A 13,751-nucleotide genomic window follows, 5' to 3' on the forward strand; every position below is an offset into this window, starting at 1 on the left:
GCGTTACTCTGATTGTTCTATGCGTGTTCTCTGCGTGTTACTCGGATCGTTCACTCTGCGCGCCACTCACTGCGCGTCACTCACTGCGCGTCACTCACTGCGCGTCACTCACTGCGCGTCACTCACTGCGCGTCACTCACTGCGCGTCACTCACTGCGCGTCACTCTGCGCGTCACTCTGCGCGTCACTCTGCGCGTCACTCTGCGCGTCACTCTGTCACTGCGCGTCACTCTGCGCGTCACTCTGTCACTGCGTGTCACTCTGCGCGTCACTCTGTCACTGCGCGTCACTCTGCGCGTCACTCTGTCACTGCATGTCACTCTGCGCGTCACTCTGTCACTGCGCGTCACTCTGCGCGTCACTCTGTCACTGCATGTCACTCTGCGCGTCACTCTGTCACTGCATGTCACTCTGCGCGTCACTCTGTCACTGCATGTCACTCTGCGCGTCACTCTGTCACTGCATGTCACTCTGCGCGTCACTCTGTCACTGCATGTCACTCTGCGCGTCACTCTGTCACTGCGCGTCACTCTGCGCGTCACTCTGTCACTGCGCGTCACTCTGCGCGTCACTCTGTCACTGCGCGTCACTCTCTGCGCGTCACTCTCTGCGCGTCACTCTCTGCGCGTCACTCTCTGCGCGTCACTCTCTGCGCGTCACTCTCTGCGCGTCACTCTCTGCGCGTCACTCTCTGCGCGTCACTCACTGCGCGTCACTCACTGCGCGTCACTCTCTGCGCGTCACTCTCTGCGCGTCACTCACTGCGCGTCACTCACTGCGCGTCACTCACTGCGCGTCACTCTGCGCGTCACTCTGCGCGTCACTCTGTCACTGCGCGTCACTCTGCGCGTCACTCTGTCACTGCATGTCACTCTGCGCGTCACTCTCTGCGCGTCACTCTCTGCGCGTCACTCTCTGCGCGTCACTCTCTGCGCGTCACTCTCTGCGCGTCACTCTCTGCGCGTCACTCTCTGCCAACACTCTCTGCGCGTCACTCTCTGCGCGTCACTCACTGCGCGTCACTCACTGCGCGTCACTCACTGCGCGTCACTCACTGCGCGTCACTCTGCGCGTCACTCTGCGCGTCACTCTGTCACTGCGCGTCACTCTGCGTGTCACTCTGTCACTGCATGTCACTCTGCGCGTCACTCACTGCGCGTCACTCACTGCGCGTCACTCTGCGCGTCACTCTGCGCGTCACTCTGTCACTGCGCGTCACTCTGCGTGTCACTCTGTCACTGCATGTCACTCTGCGCGTCACTCTCTGCGCGTCACTCTCTGCGCGTCACTCTCTGCGCGTCACTCTCTGCGCGTCACTCTCTGCGCGTCACTCTCTGCGCGTCACTCTCTGCCAACACTCTCTGCGCGTCACTCTCTGCGCGTCACTCACTGCCAACACTCTGCGCGTCACTCTCTGCGCGTCACTCTCTGCGCGTCACTCTCTGCGCGTCACTCACTGCGCGTCACTCACTGCGCGTCACTCTGCGCGTCACTCTGTCACTGCGCGTCACTCTGCGCGTCACTCTGTCACTGCGCGTCACTCTGCGCGTCACTCTGTCACTGCGCGTCACTCTGCGCGTCACTCTGTCACTGCGCGTCACTCTGCGCGTCACTCTGTCACTGCGCGTCACTCTGCGCGTCACTCTGTCACTGCGCGTCACTCTGCGCGTCACTCTGTCACTGCGCGTCACTCTGCGCGTCACTCTGTCACTGCGCGTCACTCTGCGCGTCACTCTGTCACTGCGCGTCACTCTGCGCGTCACTCTGTCACTGCGCGTCACTCTGCGCGTCACTCTGTCACTGCATGTCACTCTGCGCGTCACTCTCTGCGCGTCACTCTCTGCGCGTCACTCTCTGCGCGTCACTCTCTGCGCGTCACTCTCTGCGCGTCACTCTCTGCGCGTCACTCTCTGCGCGTCACTCACTGCGCGTCACTCTCTGCGCGTCACTCTCTGCGCGTCACTCACTGCGCGTCACTCTCTGCGCGTCACTCTCTGCGCGTCACTCACTGCGCGTCACTCACTGCGCGTCACTCACTGCGCGTCACTCTCTGCGCGTCACTCTCTGCGCGTCACTCACTGCGCGTCACTCACTGCGCGTCACTCTCTGCGCGTCACTCTCTGCGCGTCACTCACTGCGCGTCACTCTCTGCGCGTCACTCACTGCGCGTCACTCACTGCGCGTCACTCACTGCGCGTCACTCTCTGCGCGTCACTCTCTGCGCGTCACTCACTGCGCGTCACTCTCTGCGCGTCACTCTCTGCGCGTCACTCTCTGCGCGTCACTCACTGCGCGTCACTCTCTGCGCGTCACTCTCTGCGCGTCACTCACTGCGCGTCACTCTCTGCGCGTCACTCTCTGCGCGTCACTCACTGCGCGTCACTCTCTGCGCGTCACTCACTGCGCGTCACTCACTGCGCGTCACTCTCTGCGCGTCACTCTCTGCGCGTCACTCACTGCGCGTCACTCTCTGCGCGTCACTCACTGCGCGTCACTCACTGCGCGTCACTCTCTGCGCGTCACTCTCTGCGCGTCACTCACTGCGCGTCACTCACTGCGCGTCACTCTGCGCGTCACTCTGCGCGTCACTCTGTCACTGCGCGTCACTCTGCGTGTCACTCTGTCACTGCATGTCACTCTGCGCGTCACTCTCTGCGCGTCACTCTCTGCGCGTCACTCTCTGCGCGTCACTCTCTGCGCGTCACTCTCTGCGCGTCACTCTCTGCGCGTCACTCTCTGCCAACACTCTCTGCGCGTCACTCTCTGCGCGTCACTCACTGCCAACACTCTGCGCGTCACTCTCTGCGCGTCACTCTCTGCGCGTCACTCTCTGCGCGTCACTCACTGCGCGTCACTCTGCGCGTCACTCTGCGCGTCACTCTGTCACTGCGCGTCACTCTGCGCGTCACTCTGTCACTGCATGTCACTCTGCGCGTCACTCTGTCACTGCGCGTCACTCTGCGCGTCACTCTGTCACTGCGCGTCACTCTGCGCGTCACTCTGTCACTGCGCGTCACTCTGCGCGTCACTCTGTCACTGCGCGTCACTCTGCGCGTCACTCTGTCACTGCGCGTCACTCTGCGCGTCACTCTGTCACTGCGCGTCACTCTGCGCGTCACTCTGTCACTGCATGTCACTCTGCGCGTCACTCTCTGCGCGTCACTCTCTGCGCGTCACTCTCTGCGCGTCACTCTCTGCGCGTCACTCTCTGCGCGTCACTCTCTGCGCGTCACTCTCTGCGCGTCACTCACTGCGCGTCACTCTCTGCGCGTCACTCTCTGCGCGTCACTCACTGCGCGTCACTCTCTGCGCGTCACTCTCTGCGCGTCACTCACTGCGCGTCACTCACTGCGCGTCACTCACTGCGCGTCACTCTCTGCGCGTCTGCGCGTCACTCTCTGCGCGTCACTCTCTGCGCGTCACTCACTGCGCGTCACTCTCTGCGCGTCACTCTCTGCGCGTCACTCACTGCGCGTCACTCACTGCGCGTCACTCACTGCGCGTCACTCACTGCGCGTCACTCTCTGCGCGTCACTCTCTGCGCGTCACTCTCTGCGCGTCACTCACTGCGCGTCACTCTCTGCGCGTCACTCACTGCGCGTCACTCACTGCGCGTCACTCTCTGCGCGTCACTCTCTGCGCGTCACTCACTGCGCGTCACTCTCTGCGTGTCACTCTCTGCGCGTCACTCTCTGCGCGTCACTCTCTGCGCGTCACTCTCTGCGCGTCACTCACTGCGCGTCACTCTCTGCGCGTCACTCTCTGCGCGTCACTCACTGCGCGTCACTCACTGCGCGTCACTCTCTGCGCGTCACTCTCTGCGCGTCACTCTCTGCGCGTCACTCTCTGCGCGTCACTCACTGCGCGTCACTCACTGCGCGTCACTCTCTGCGCGTCACTCTCTGCGCGTCACTCACTGCGCGTCACTCACTGCGCGTCACTCTCTGCGCGTCACTCACTGCGTGGTGCTTTACTCACATTTGACGTCCGCAGTTTTGTACTTGTTGTAGCTGAAGGAGGGGCTTCGTGTCGATTGGTTTGACCTTTGACCTGCCGTGATGTAGATGAACATATAATCTAACATCTGCTTCTGGCTGCGCCACACCAAGTCCCTGAGATCCAACTCATGATCCACAGTCTTGTTCTCAGAAGGGTGTCTGGAAACAAAGAGACAACAGTCCAAACCCGGGTCTAAACCCGGTCCAAACTCGGTCTAAACCCAGTCCAAACCCGGTCTAAACCCAGTCCAAACCCGGTCTAAACCCAGTCCAAACCCGGGTCTAAACCCAGGCCTAAACCGAGACTAAAACGTGACTTTTGGGGATTTGGACTCTTGGTGTTTCAGAAATAATGGTTAAAATGGCGGTGGTTTGCAGTGGTCATCTTACTCTCCGCTGCCTCTGAACTGGACGGTGAACTCTGTGGGAACCCGAGAGCTGTAGTTCCAGAAGACTCGAGGCTTGTGGTCAGAACACTGGACCGTCACGTTCTCTGGAGCAGCAACCAGGCCTGAGGAGAAGGCACACGGTCAGAACACACAACGCACACGGTCAGAACACACAACGCACACGGTCAGAACACACAACGCACACGGTCAGAACACACAACGCACACGGTCAGAACACACAACGCACACGGTCAGAACACACAACGCACACGGTCAGAACACACAACGCACACGGTCAGAACACACAACACACACGGTCAGAACACACAACGCACACGGTCAGAACACACAACACACACGGTCAGAACACACAACACACACGGTCAGAACACACAACGCACACGGTCAGAACACACAACGCACACGGTCAGAACACACAACACACACGGTCAGAACACACAACGCACACGGTCAGAACACACAACACACACGGTCAGAACACACAACGCACACGGTCAGAACACACAACACACACGGTCAGAACACACAACGCACACGGTCAGAACACACAACGCACACGGTCAGAACACACAACGCACACGGTCAGAACGCGCACGGTCAGAACGCGCACGGTCAGAACGCGCACGGTCAGAACGCGCACGGTCAGAACGCGCACGGTCAGAACGCGCACGGTCAGAACGCGCACGGTCAGAACGCACACAGTGAGACGGTCTGAAGCGGCGAGAGCGCCCCCTGCAGGGAACACATCGTCTTGCCGCGGTTAGAACTGGAGCAGGTCAGAGTTCATGACCCTGGGATTACTGAGTCCGCGTGAAACCAAAACTGGCACAAAGCTCGACGTCGTCTCTGTCTGCGTAAACAAACTAAAGTGACGTTTGTTCTCCTCAGAAAGAGGCGCCGTTATTCAACACCAAAGTCGAGATTGTTCAAGTCTAAATCAAAGTTCTCATTTCGACTTCGTTTGGTAAATGTTTATCACGATTTTACTTCCGTTAGTTGCAGTTTGTGAAGAACTTTGGGAAAAGAAGAGTTTCAAATGACAGGAAGTAGGGCTGAATCCCTCTGTGATGTCATCAGTGTGCGACATGCCGTTGAAAACACAGGGGCTGTGTCCGAATGTCCAGCCTCGTCCCCGGACCCGTCCTTCGCCCCACAGTCCTGCTCCATTAGCAGACTATAATAGACTAAAATAGTATTTAAAAAAAAATTATATATATATATATATATATATATATATAATTATTGTCATAAATATTGGTCAAAATGACACACACATTTAGAGACTAATAATAACCACAAGTGAAACAACAAAAACTCTGGATTGTTCAACTTTTAGCGTGTGATGGTGACTCAAGCTAAGGTTAGCGGCTAACGCTAGTAACATAGCATTGTAGTATAGCATAGTATCGAGTGTGTAGTTCATGTTCTCGAGTTGACAGTGCGTTTAGAAGCAAAGGATCATGGTCTAAGTAGTTCCCTCTAGTTTGGGCATTTAATCACGAGACTTTTAAGGATTCGATATCTCGATGTAGATTTTCCACATTTTGGATTTCTCTTTCCAAAACACAGATTCTTTGGCCACGCCCAGCGACAAGATGAGGACAAACGCTGCAGGAAGAAGAAGAACGTGTTATTCTTGTGTCTTGGGCAGAACGAGGTGTGGTTCTGAAGCCATTTCCTCATCAGGACATACTTCACCGCTTAATCATTAAAGAAGGATGACAACATTCACCACGGCAACAACAATCACCAACACGCTACTATTGTTCCACTGAACCGGGGCCCACACCTTCTACTTTTATATTCCACAAAGCTGAAGATCTACTATAGATCTAACTTATTGTATAATTAGGCCCGAGCGCCACAAGCTGGCGAGAGACCTATTAGCTCCGTAAGGCTGTGCGAAGCACGAAGCGCTCGCCCACTTCCAAACACTCACTAACGCACTCCTTCACTCACGCACGCCCCGTGCAGACTAATTAGTAGTAGGAAAATGGAACATTACCGATGTAAACGGGCGAAGCCCGTGCAAAAGTGCGCACTAAACGAGCACTTTATATGGGGCGGTCATCATCCCCTTATAAAAGCACTCATTTACACTAAGTAGCTCATGAATACGCTCCATCTCTTGCATGTTCCGTGCAGATAAACATGTAATGTAAAAATTGAACATTATTACTGTTTAGAGGGCCAAAAACACAAAGTGGGCGAAGCCCACTCAAAATTAACAAAAGTACCCGTCAGTGACCGGGGACCCACACCATTTCCGAAAATGTATCGTTTCTTATATTTGAAAAATGGGAAACATTGTTTTCGCATCGGAATATTATTATTTCTTTCTTCTCGGGACAAACCCCTCTATTTTTCACCCCGTGAACGTTCAGCGCCCCCAAATGTACCAAAAATGCATTGAGATAGGAAATGACCCAATGATTGTAGAATCATGAAATTTGGCGCAGAGGTCGATGGTGACAAGAGAAGTAAAACATATTTTTACGGCAACGCCGTCCGCGCAACCAAATGTCGGCCATATTGGTTCAAACATGGCTAAGCATGACTCAGGAGTTTTTCCAAACGTCGTACTTTTCCAAACTCCTCCCAGGGCGTTGGCCCTAAAAAGCTGAAATTTAGTAAAAACGGTACTGAGGAGTGGGACATCAAAAGTTATTTAAATTACATTGACCCTGTCACAGTCTCTGAGCGGCGAAGCCACAAACTGTAGCTTGAATTTCAGAACTAAATTTTGGCATCCCATCAAAAAGGTCAATGTCATAATTGTTACGGCTTTGCTGACCAAACCTCCCATGTTATTCCAGTGGGGAAATCGCCAGAACACAGATGTTTACACTTTGTACTTTCACAAACTCCTCCTAGAGCTTCTGCCATATTAAAGGTGGTATGGACGATTTTTTTCAGCAAATTTTTTATCATATTTCCTCGTGGCGTGGATAAATCATTAGTCCTGCCACGTATCAATCATAAAACACACCTATCGCTCACCTGCAGCCGCGTCAGGCTTGTCCCCACGTTTCCGCGTGTCTAAGCGCATGGATCTATCATAATATAGTTCTCTCAGTGTACGGGGCAAAATGAAGACGGAGAAAGACAGTTCGAGCTGACGCAGAAGTGGACAGAAATCTACGGGAGACGAGAGATGCGAGTGGCATGTGCACGGGGGAGTGGCATGTGCACGGGGGAGTGGCATGTGCACGGGGGAGTGGCATGTGCACGGGGGAGTGGCATGTGCACGGGGGAGTGGCATGTACACGGGGGAGTGGCATGAGCACGGGGGAGTGGCATGAGCACGGGGGAGTGGCATGTGCACGGGGGAGTGGCATGAGCACGGGGGAGTGGCATGTTCACGGGGGAGTGGCATGAGCACGGGGGAGTGGCATGAGCACGGGGGAGTGGCATGTGCACGGGGGAGTGGCATGAGCACGGGGGAGTGGCATGTTCACGGGGGAGTGGCATGAGCACGGGGGAGTGGCATGAGCACGGGGGAGTGGCATGAGCACGGGGGAGTGGCATGTGCACGGGGGAGTGGCATGAGCACGGGGGAGTGGCATGTGCACGGGGGAGTGGCATGTTCACGGGGGAGTGGCATGAGCACGGGGGAGTGGCATGAGCACGGGGGAGTGGCATGAGCACGGGGGAGTGGCATGTGCACGGGGGAGTGGCATGTGCACGGGGGAGTGGCATGAGCACGGGGGAGTGGCATGTTCACGGGGGAGTGGCATGAGCACGGGGGAGTGGCATGTGCACGGGGGAGTGGCATGTGCACGGGGGAGTGGCATGAGCACGGGGGAGTGGCATGTGCACGGGGGAGTGGCATGTACACGGGGGAGTGGCATGAGCACGGGGGAGTGGCATGAGCACGGGGGAGTGGCATGAGCACGGGGGAGTGGCATGAGCACGGGGGAGTGGCATGTGCACGGGGGAGTGGCATGAGCACGGGGGAGTGGCATGAGCACGGGGGAGTGGCATGTGCACGGGGGAGTGGCATGAGCACGGGGGAGTGGCATGAGCACGGGGGAGTGGCATGTGCACGGGGGAGTGGCATGTGCACGGGGGAGTGGCATGAGCACGGGGGAGTGGCATGTTCACGGGGGAGTGGCATGAGCACGGGGGAGTGGCATGTGCACGGGGGAGTGGCATGTGCACGGGGGAGTGGCATGAGCACGGGGGAGTGGCATGTGCACGGGGGAGTGGCATGTGCACGGGGGAGTGGCATGAGCACGGGGGAGTGGCATGTGCACGGGGGAGTGGCATGTGCACGGGGGAGTGGCATGTGCACGGGGGAGTGGCATGTGCACGGGGGAGTGGCATGTGCACTTCCGCCTGCGTTCTCAAATCGCCGAAAAATCGTCCATACCGCCTTTAACCTGAAATTTGGTGAGACTCATCTTCAGGGGTAAAAGTTATCCACATTTTCATTCAAAGAGTCACGGTGTCTGTGCGGCAAAGCCGCACATTTTGCCAAGAATTCAAAATAAAATTGTTTTTTGATGGTAAAACAAAGGGGAGAAGATGTGACAGCGTCACAGATTCAGTAGATGTAATAAAAGGACAATTGGAGCACGTTAGCGCCCCCTCCTATAGTATTATTTTTATTGTCAGTATTAAACAGGTTTTATTTTTGTTTAACCATAATTAGGCTGTAGAAACACGATGTAGGTGTTCATTAAGAGCCAAATATAACATATACAGATGTGAAATATAAAAGGCAAGGCAAGGCAAGTTTATTTGTAGAGCACATTTCATACACAAGGCAATTCAAAGTGCTTCACAGCAGGAAAAATGCATTCAAATCACAAAGAAATTACAGAAATACAATAAAATTAACTAAATTAAAAATTATCAATCCAACTGATTTTCTAAACTAATAAAATCACAAACAAAAGAGAAGAGTGCAAAGAAAAAATCCTTTCAGTCATATGCGCAGCTAAACAAAACTGTTTTTAGCTTAGATTTGAACATTGTCAGAGTAGAAGCCTGTCTCACATCTTCAGGAAGACTGTTCCAGATTTTAGCTGCATAAAACTGAAACGCAGATTCCCCATGTTTTGTCCTGACTCTGGGCACCAGCAGGAGGCCGGTCCCTGAGGTCCTCAGAGTCCGAGATGGTTCATATGGCACTAACATATCCAAGATGTACTTTGGTGCTAGGCCATGGAGAGACTTGTACACAAGCAGAGCTGCTTTAAAGTATATTCTCTGAGCCACAGGGAGCCAGTGCAGAGACCTGAGAACAGGACTAATGTGATCATACTTCCTGGTTCTAGTCAGGACCCGAGCAGCAGCGTTCTGGATGTACTGCAGCTGTTTTACAGCTCGTTTGGAGAGGCCAGTGAGCAGGCCGTTACAGTAGTCTAATCTACTGGAGACAAACGCATGGATAAGTCTCTCTAAATCTGGTTTTGACACTATATTTTTGATTTTGGCAATGTTTTTTAGATGGTAAAAAGCTGCTGATGTTATTGATTTGACGTGGCTATTAAAGTTCAAGTCTGAGTCCATTATTACCCCCAGATTTCTAATTTGGTTTGTAGGTTTTAGAGCGAGACTCTGGAGGTGACCGCTAACACTTTCTAAAAACCATTTAATACAGCTGAGAATTTTGAAAATAAATACACTGACCACAACTGCAATAAATGATTGAGCTTAACCAGAACTTCCTCCTCCTGCTTCTTGCCTCGACTCTGTCTCCTTCCTCTGCGTTTCTCGGCTCTTCGGCGGGATCGGCCCTCATGGCCTCTGAGATCGACATATTGGGCCCCACTGAACTAAAACAATTCAACTGAGACAATTCTCACTTCTGAAACGAGCAAGTCACTAAAGAAACTCTTGAGGCAGAAGTTGAAGTCAAGTAGAAATAAACACACTGTCACTGGACGTTTGTCTTGTGTTCGACCTCTTTATAGTCACAAACAAACAAACAAACAAACAAACAAACAAATCCTGACACAGCAGATAAAGATAATGTGACGAAAGCCGTTATCCACACGACAGTGACAGAGTCGTTTGTGTCAATCTGAGAGTTTAATCAGTGTTTTCAGAGCGTCGCCTCCTTCAGCAAACGAGACATCGACCTTTGATTTACTGCCATTTACAACCGCAGGCCTGAACCCGGCCAAAGCGGGGCCATAACGGGGGGGCCAAAGAGGGGCCAAAGCGGGGCCAAAGAGGGGCCAAAGAGGGGCCAAAGAGGGGCCAAAACAGAGCCATAACGGGGCCATAACGGGGGGGCCAAAGTGAGGCCATAACAGGGCCAACGGAGGGCCATAGCGGGGCCAAAGCGAGGCCAAAGCGGGGCCAAAACAGGGCCAAAACAGGGCCAAATCGGGGCCAAAGAGGGGCCAAAGAGGGGCCAAAGAGGGGCCAAAGCGGGGCCAAAGCGGGGCCAAAGCGGGGCCAAAGCGGGGCCAAAGCGGGGCCAAAGCGGGGCAACGCAGGGAACATCTTCAAAATCACTAAAAGCACAATTAAATGTTTTGTATTGACACAGAAAGTATTCTTCGTTTAAAGCCTCGGCACCTTCACATTTCTCTGATAAAAAATGAACAAACAAACGTTTATGGAGCTCGTTGTTGTCGTCGTCGACTAATCACAGACCGAATAAAGGCTGAAACATGGCGACTTGTAGAAAATATTTATGAATAAAGATTATTATTGTGTAATAAAGACGTCTTCTGTTTGTTTTAGAGTTCAGTCCAGAACCAACGACATCATCAAACAGTATTAAAACAGTTGATTAGTCGTGATTGTTTTGATGAATCGTTGCAGCTTTAAAGACTCCTCGCCATTATCATGTTTATATTATATTATATTATATATTATTATATTATTACATAAACATAATAAACCTTATAATCCCTTAGAACATTCTCAGAACGCTGCTGCTGGACTGGAAATAAGAACTAAACTCGTTTCACTGGCAAATGAAAGTAAAAATATACTGAAAAATACAAATACTATATTTTACTTAAAACATAAAGTTTATTTACTTGTTTGTATTGTCTCCTTTACCGTTTGTATTTATAAACAACATGTAAACACTGCTGGGCTAAAAGGACTTGGATAAATACAGTTTAAATCTTATGAAGAGATGAAGAGTTTCATCAAACCGTTTTTAAACACGCTCCACAGTCAAACCCTGGACCACCACGGGCCCCGGTAACCCCGGTAACCCCGGTAACCACGGGGGTAACCACGGGCCCCGGTAACCCCGGTAACCACGCCCCCCCCCGTAACCGTGGCAATAATCGTGAAGTCCGGACTCACCGTGGACGAGCACCGGGACACCGAGCACCACCGCGCACACCGCCGCCACCGCAGCCCACGGCGGCCGCATGTTTCCGGGTCCGAGCCGCTGAAGTCGACTCCGTCGATGATTTATTTACATTTATTAAATTAAATAAAATAATAACGTGTCAGGTTCCGACGCAAACGCAGCTTTAACACGTGACATGAGCCGTTAGAACGGGGTCTAGAAATGTCACATTTTGTTCATAATCCGATACAATTCCCGTGATCTGCTTGCGTCAAAGTTCACCTGAGAAAGTGACTCACCTGGGCTCGTGAGCGGAAGTACAGAGAATCAACTCGCCGGAAACCGTTTCACAATAAAATTGTGTTGTTGTTTTGTTTTTTTAATTCAAACTTTCAAGTAGAATACAAAAACAAAAAATGTATATGTATATGTGTATATATATATACATATATATATGGAATGTCAAAAAACGTCTGTTGCCATAGAAATCTGCCATGTTTGTCGTTTGTCGCTGAACGTCCTTAAAGATAGTTTAGTAGCCCAAACAATGCAAAAAAAAAAATGGCCACAAAAAGCCACAAAAACAACCCAATAAATTGCTGGGTCACTGCTGGAATATAGTGTATCACCCTATAGTGTCAGAATAAGTATAAATGCTCGCCAAGATAAGTATTTAACATTTTTATTTTAACATTAGGCTGACGATGTATGGCCCGATCTCCAAGGTTCATTATTCATAATAATTGCCAAAATGAAGGAGAACAACATCTAAATTTAAGTTTCCATTTATACTTCTGGTACAGGTCCATCAGGCTCACCACAGCCTGACACCAGGACAGGTGCGCCCTCTACAGGTGACACCAGGACAGGTGCGCCCTCTACAGGGGACACCAGGACAGGTGCGCCCTCTACAGGGGACACCAGGACAGGTGCGCCCTCTACAGGGGACACCAGGACAGGTGCGCCCTCTACAGGTGACACCAGGACAGGTGCGCCCTCTACAGGTGACACCAGGACAGGTGCGCCCTCTACAGGGGACACCAGGACAGGTGCGCCCTCTACAGGTGACAACAGGACAGGTGCGCCCTCTACAGGGGACACCAGGACAGGTGCGCCCTCTACAGGTGACACCAGGACAGGTGCGCCCTCTACAGGGGACACCAGGACAGGTGCGCCCTCTACAGGTGACACCAGGACAGGTGCGCCCTCTACAGGGGACACCAGGACAGGTGCGCCCTCTACAGGTGACACCAGGACAGGTGCGCCCTCTACAGGGGACACCAGGACAGGTGCGCCCTCTACAGGTGACACCAGGACAGGTGCGCCCTCTACAGGTGACACCAGGACAGGTGCGCCCTCTACAGGGGACACCAGGACAGGTGCGCCCTCTACAGGGGACACCAGGACAGGTGCGCCCTTACAGGTGACACCAGGACAGGTGCGCCCTCTACAGGTCATTTGGTGTAATAGTATAAATACTTTCACATTGTATGAGGAGCAGTAAACAGTTTATAACTCTATGACTTAAGCTCAAAGCACCACCATGTTCAGCCCAATGTCCTTCACAGCCTCTTTTCAAGTGGTGTATGCCCCTGCTGGTCAAATCAAATCAAATCAATTTATTTTGTAAGGCCCAAAATCACAACAGTTGCCTCTGAGGGCCACAGGGAGAAATGAATCAACAATTTCTGTGGTGGCGATGGAGTCAGACAATGTCTGTGGTGGCGAGGGACGATGTCCCAGAGTCCTCTGTCCTTAGACTCTCCTTCTCGGCCAGGAAAAACTACAAAAAAAACCTCTTTGGGAAAAAAGCGTAGAAACCTGGAGGAGTTCCAGTGAAGGAGAGATCCGACTCTCACAGACGGACACGAGGGAGACTGGAGCTGGACCCACTCTTCAGGCAGATGAGGGACCGACTGAGGCGAGCTGGACCCACTCTTCAGGCAGATGAGGGACCGACTGAGGCGAACTGGACCCACTCTTCAGGCAGATGAGGGACCGACTGAGGCGAACTGGACCCACTCTTCAGGCAGATGAGGGACCGTCCACACAGGGCAGGGACCACTTCACCAG

General features: G+C 52.8%; 1 protein-coding gene across 1 annotated transcript in view; it reads right to left on the reverse strand.

The window, feature by feature from the left end:
• The window catches only part of LOC140378044 (interferon gamma receptor 1-like), a 12,311-nt gene extending 362 nt beyond the window's left edge, over positions 1-11,949 (reverse strand). The window contains exons 1-3 of the mRNA XM_072463674.1: positions 11,690-11,949; positions 4,389-4,509; positions 3,979-4,157 (exon numbers count right to left, since the gene is read on the reverse strand). Coding sequence (XP_072319775.1) covers positions 3,979-4,157; positions 4,389-4,509; positions 11,690-11,759 — 370 coding nt within the window. The 5' untranslated portion in view covers positions 11,760-11,949. The remainder of the gene's footprint in view (positions 1-3,978; positions 4,158-4,388; positions 4,510-11,689) is intronic.
• Between the last annotated feature and the right edge of the window lie 1,802 nt (positions 11,950-13,751).

Source organism: Eucyclogobius newberryi, unplaced genomic scaffold (genome assembly GCF_026437365.1).
Source record: "Eucyclogobius newberryi isolate DKJ021-1_F unplaced genomic scaffold, fEucNew1.0.hap1 SCAF_4, whole genome shotgun sequence".
NCBI lineage: Eukaryota > Metazoa > Chordata > Actinopteri > Gobiiformes > Gobiidae > Eucyclogobius > Eucyclogobius newberryi.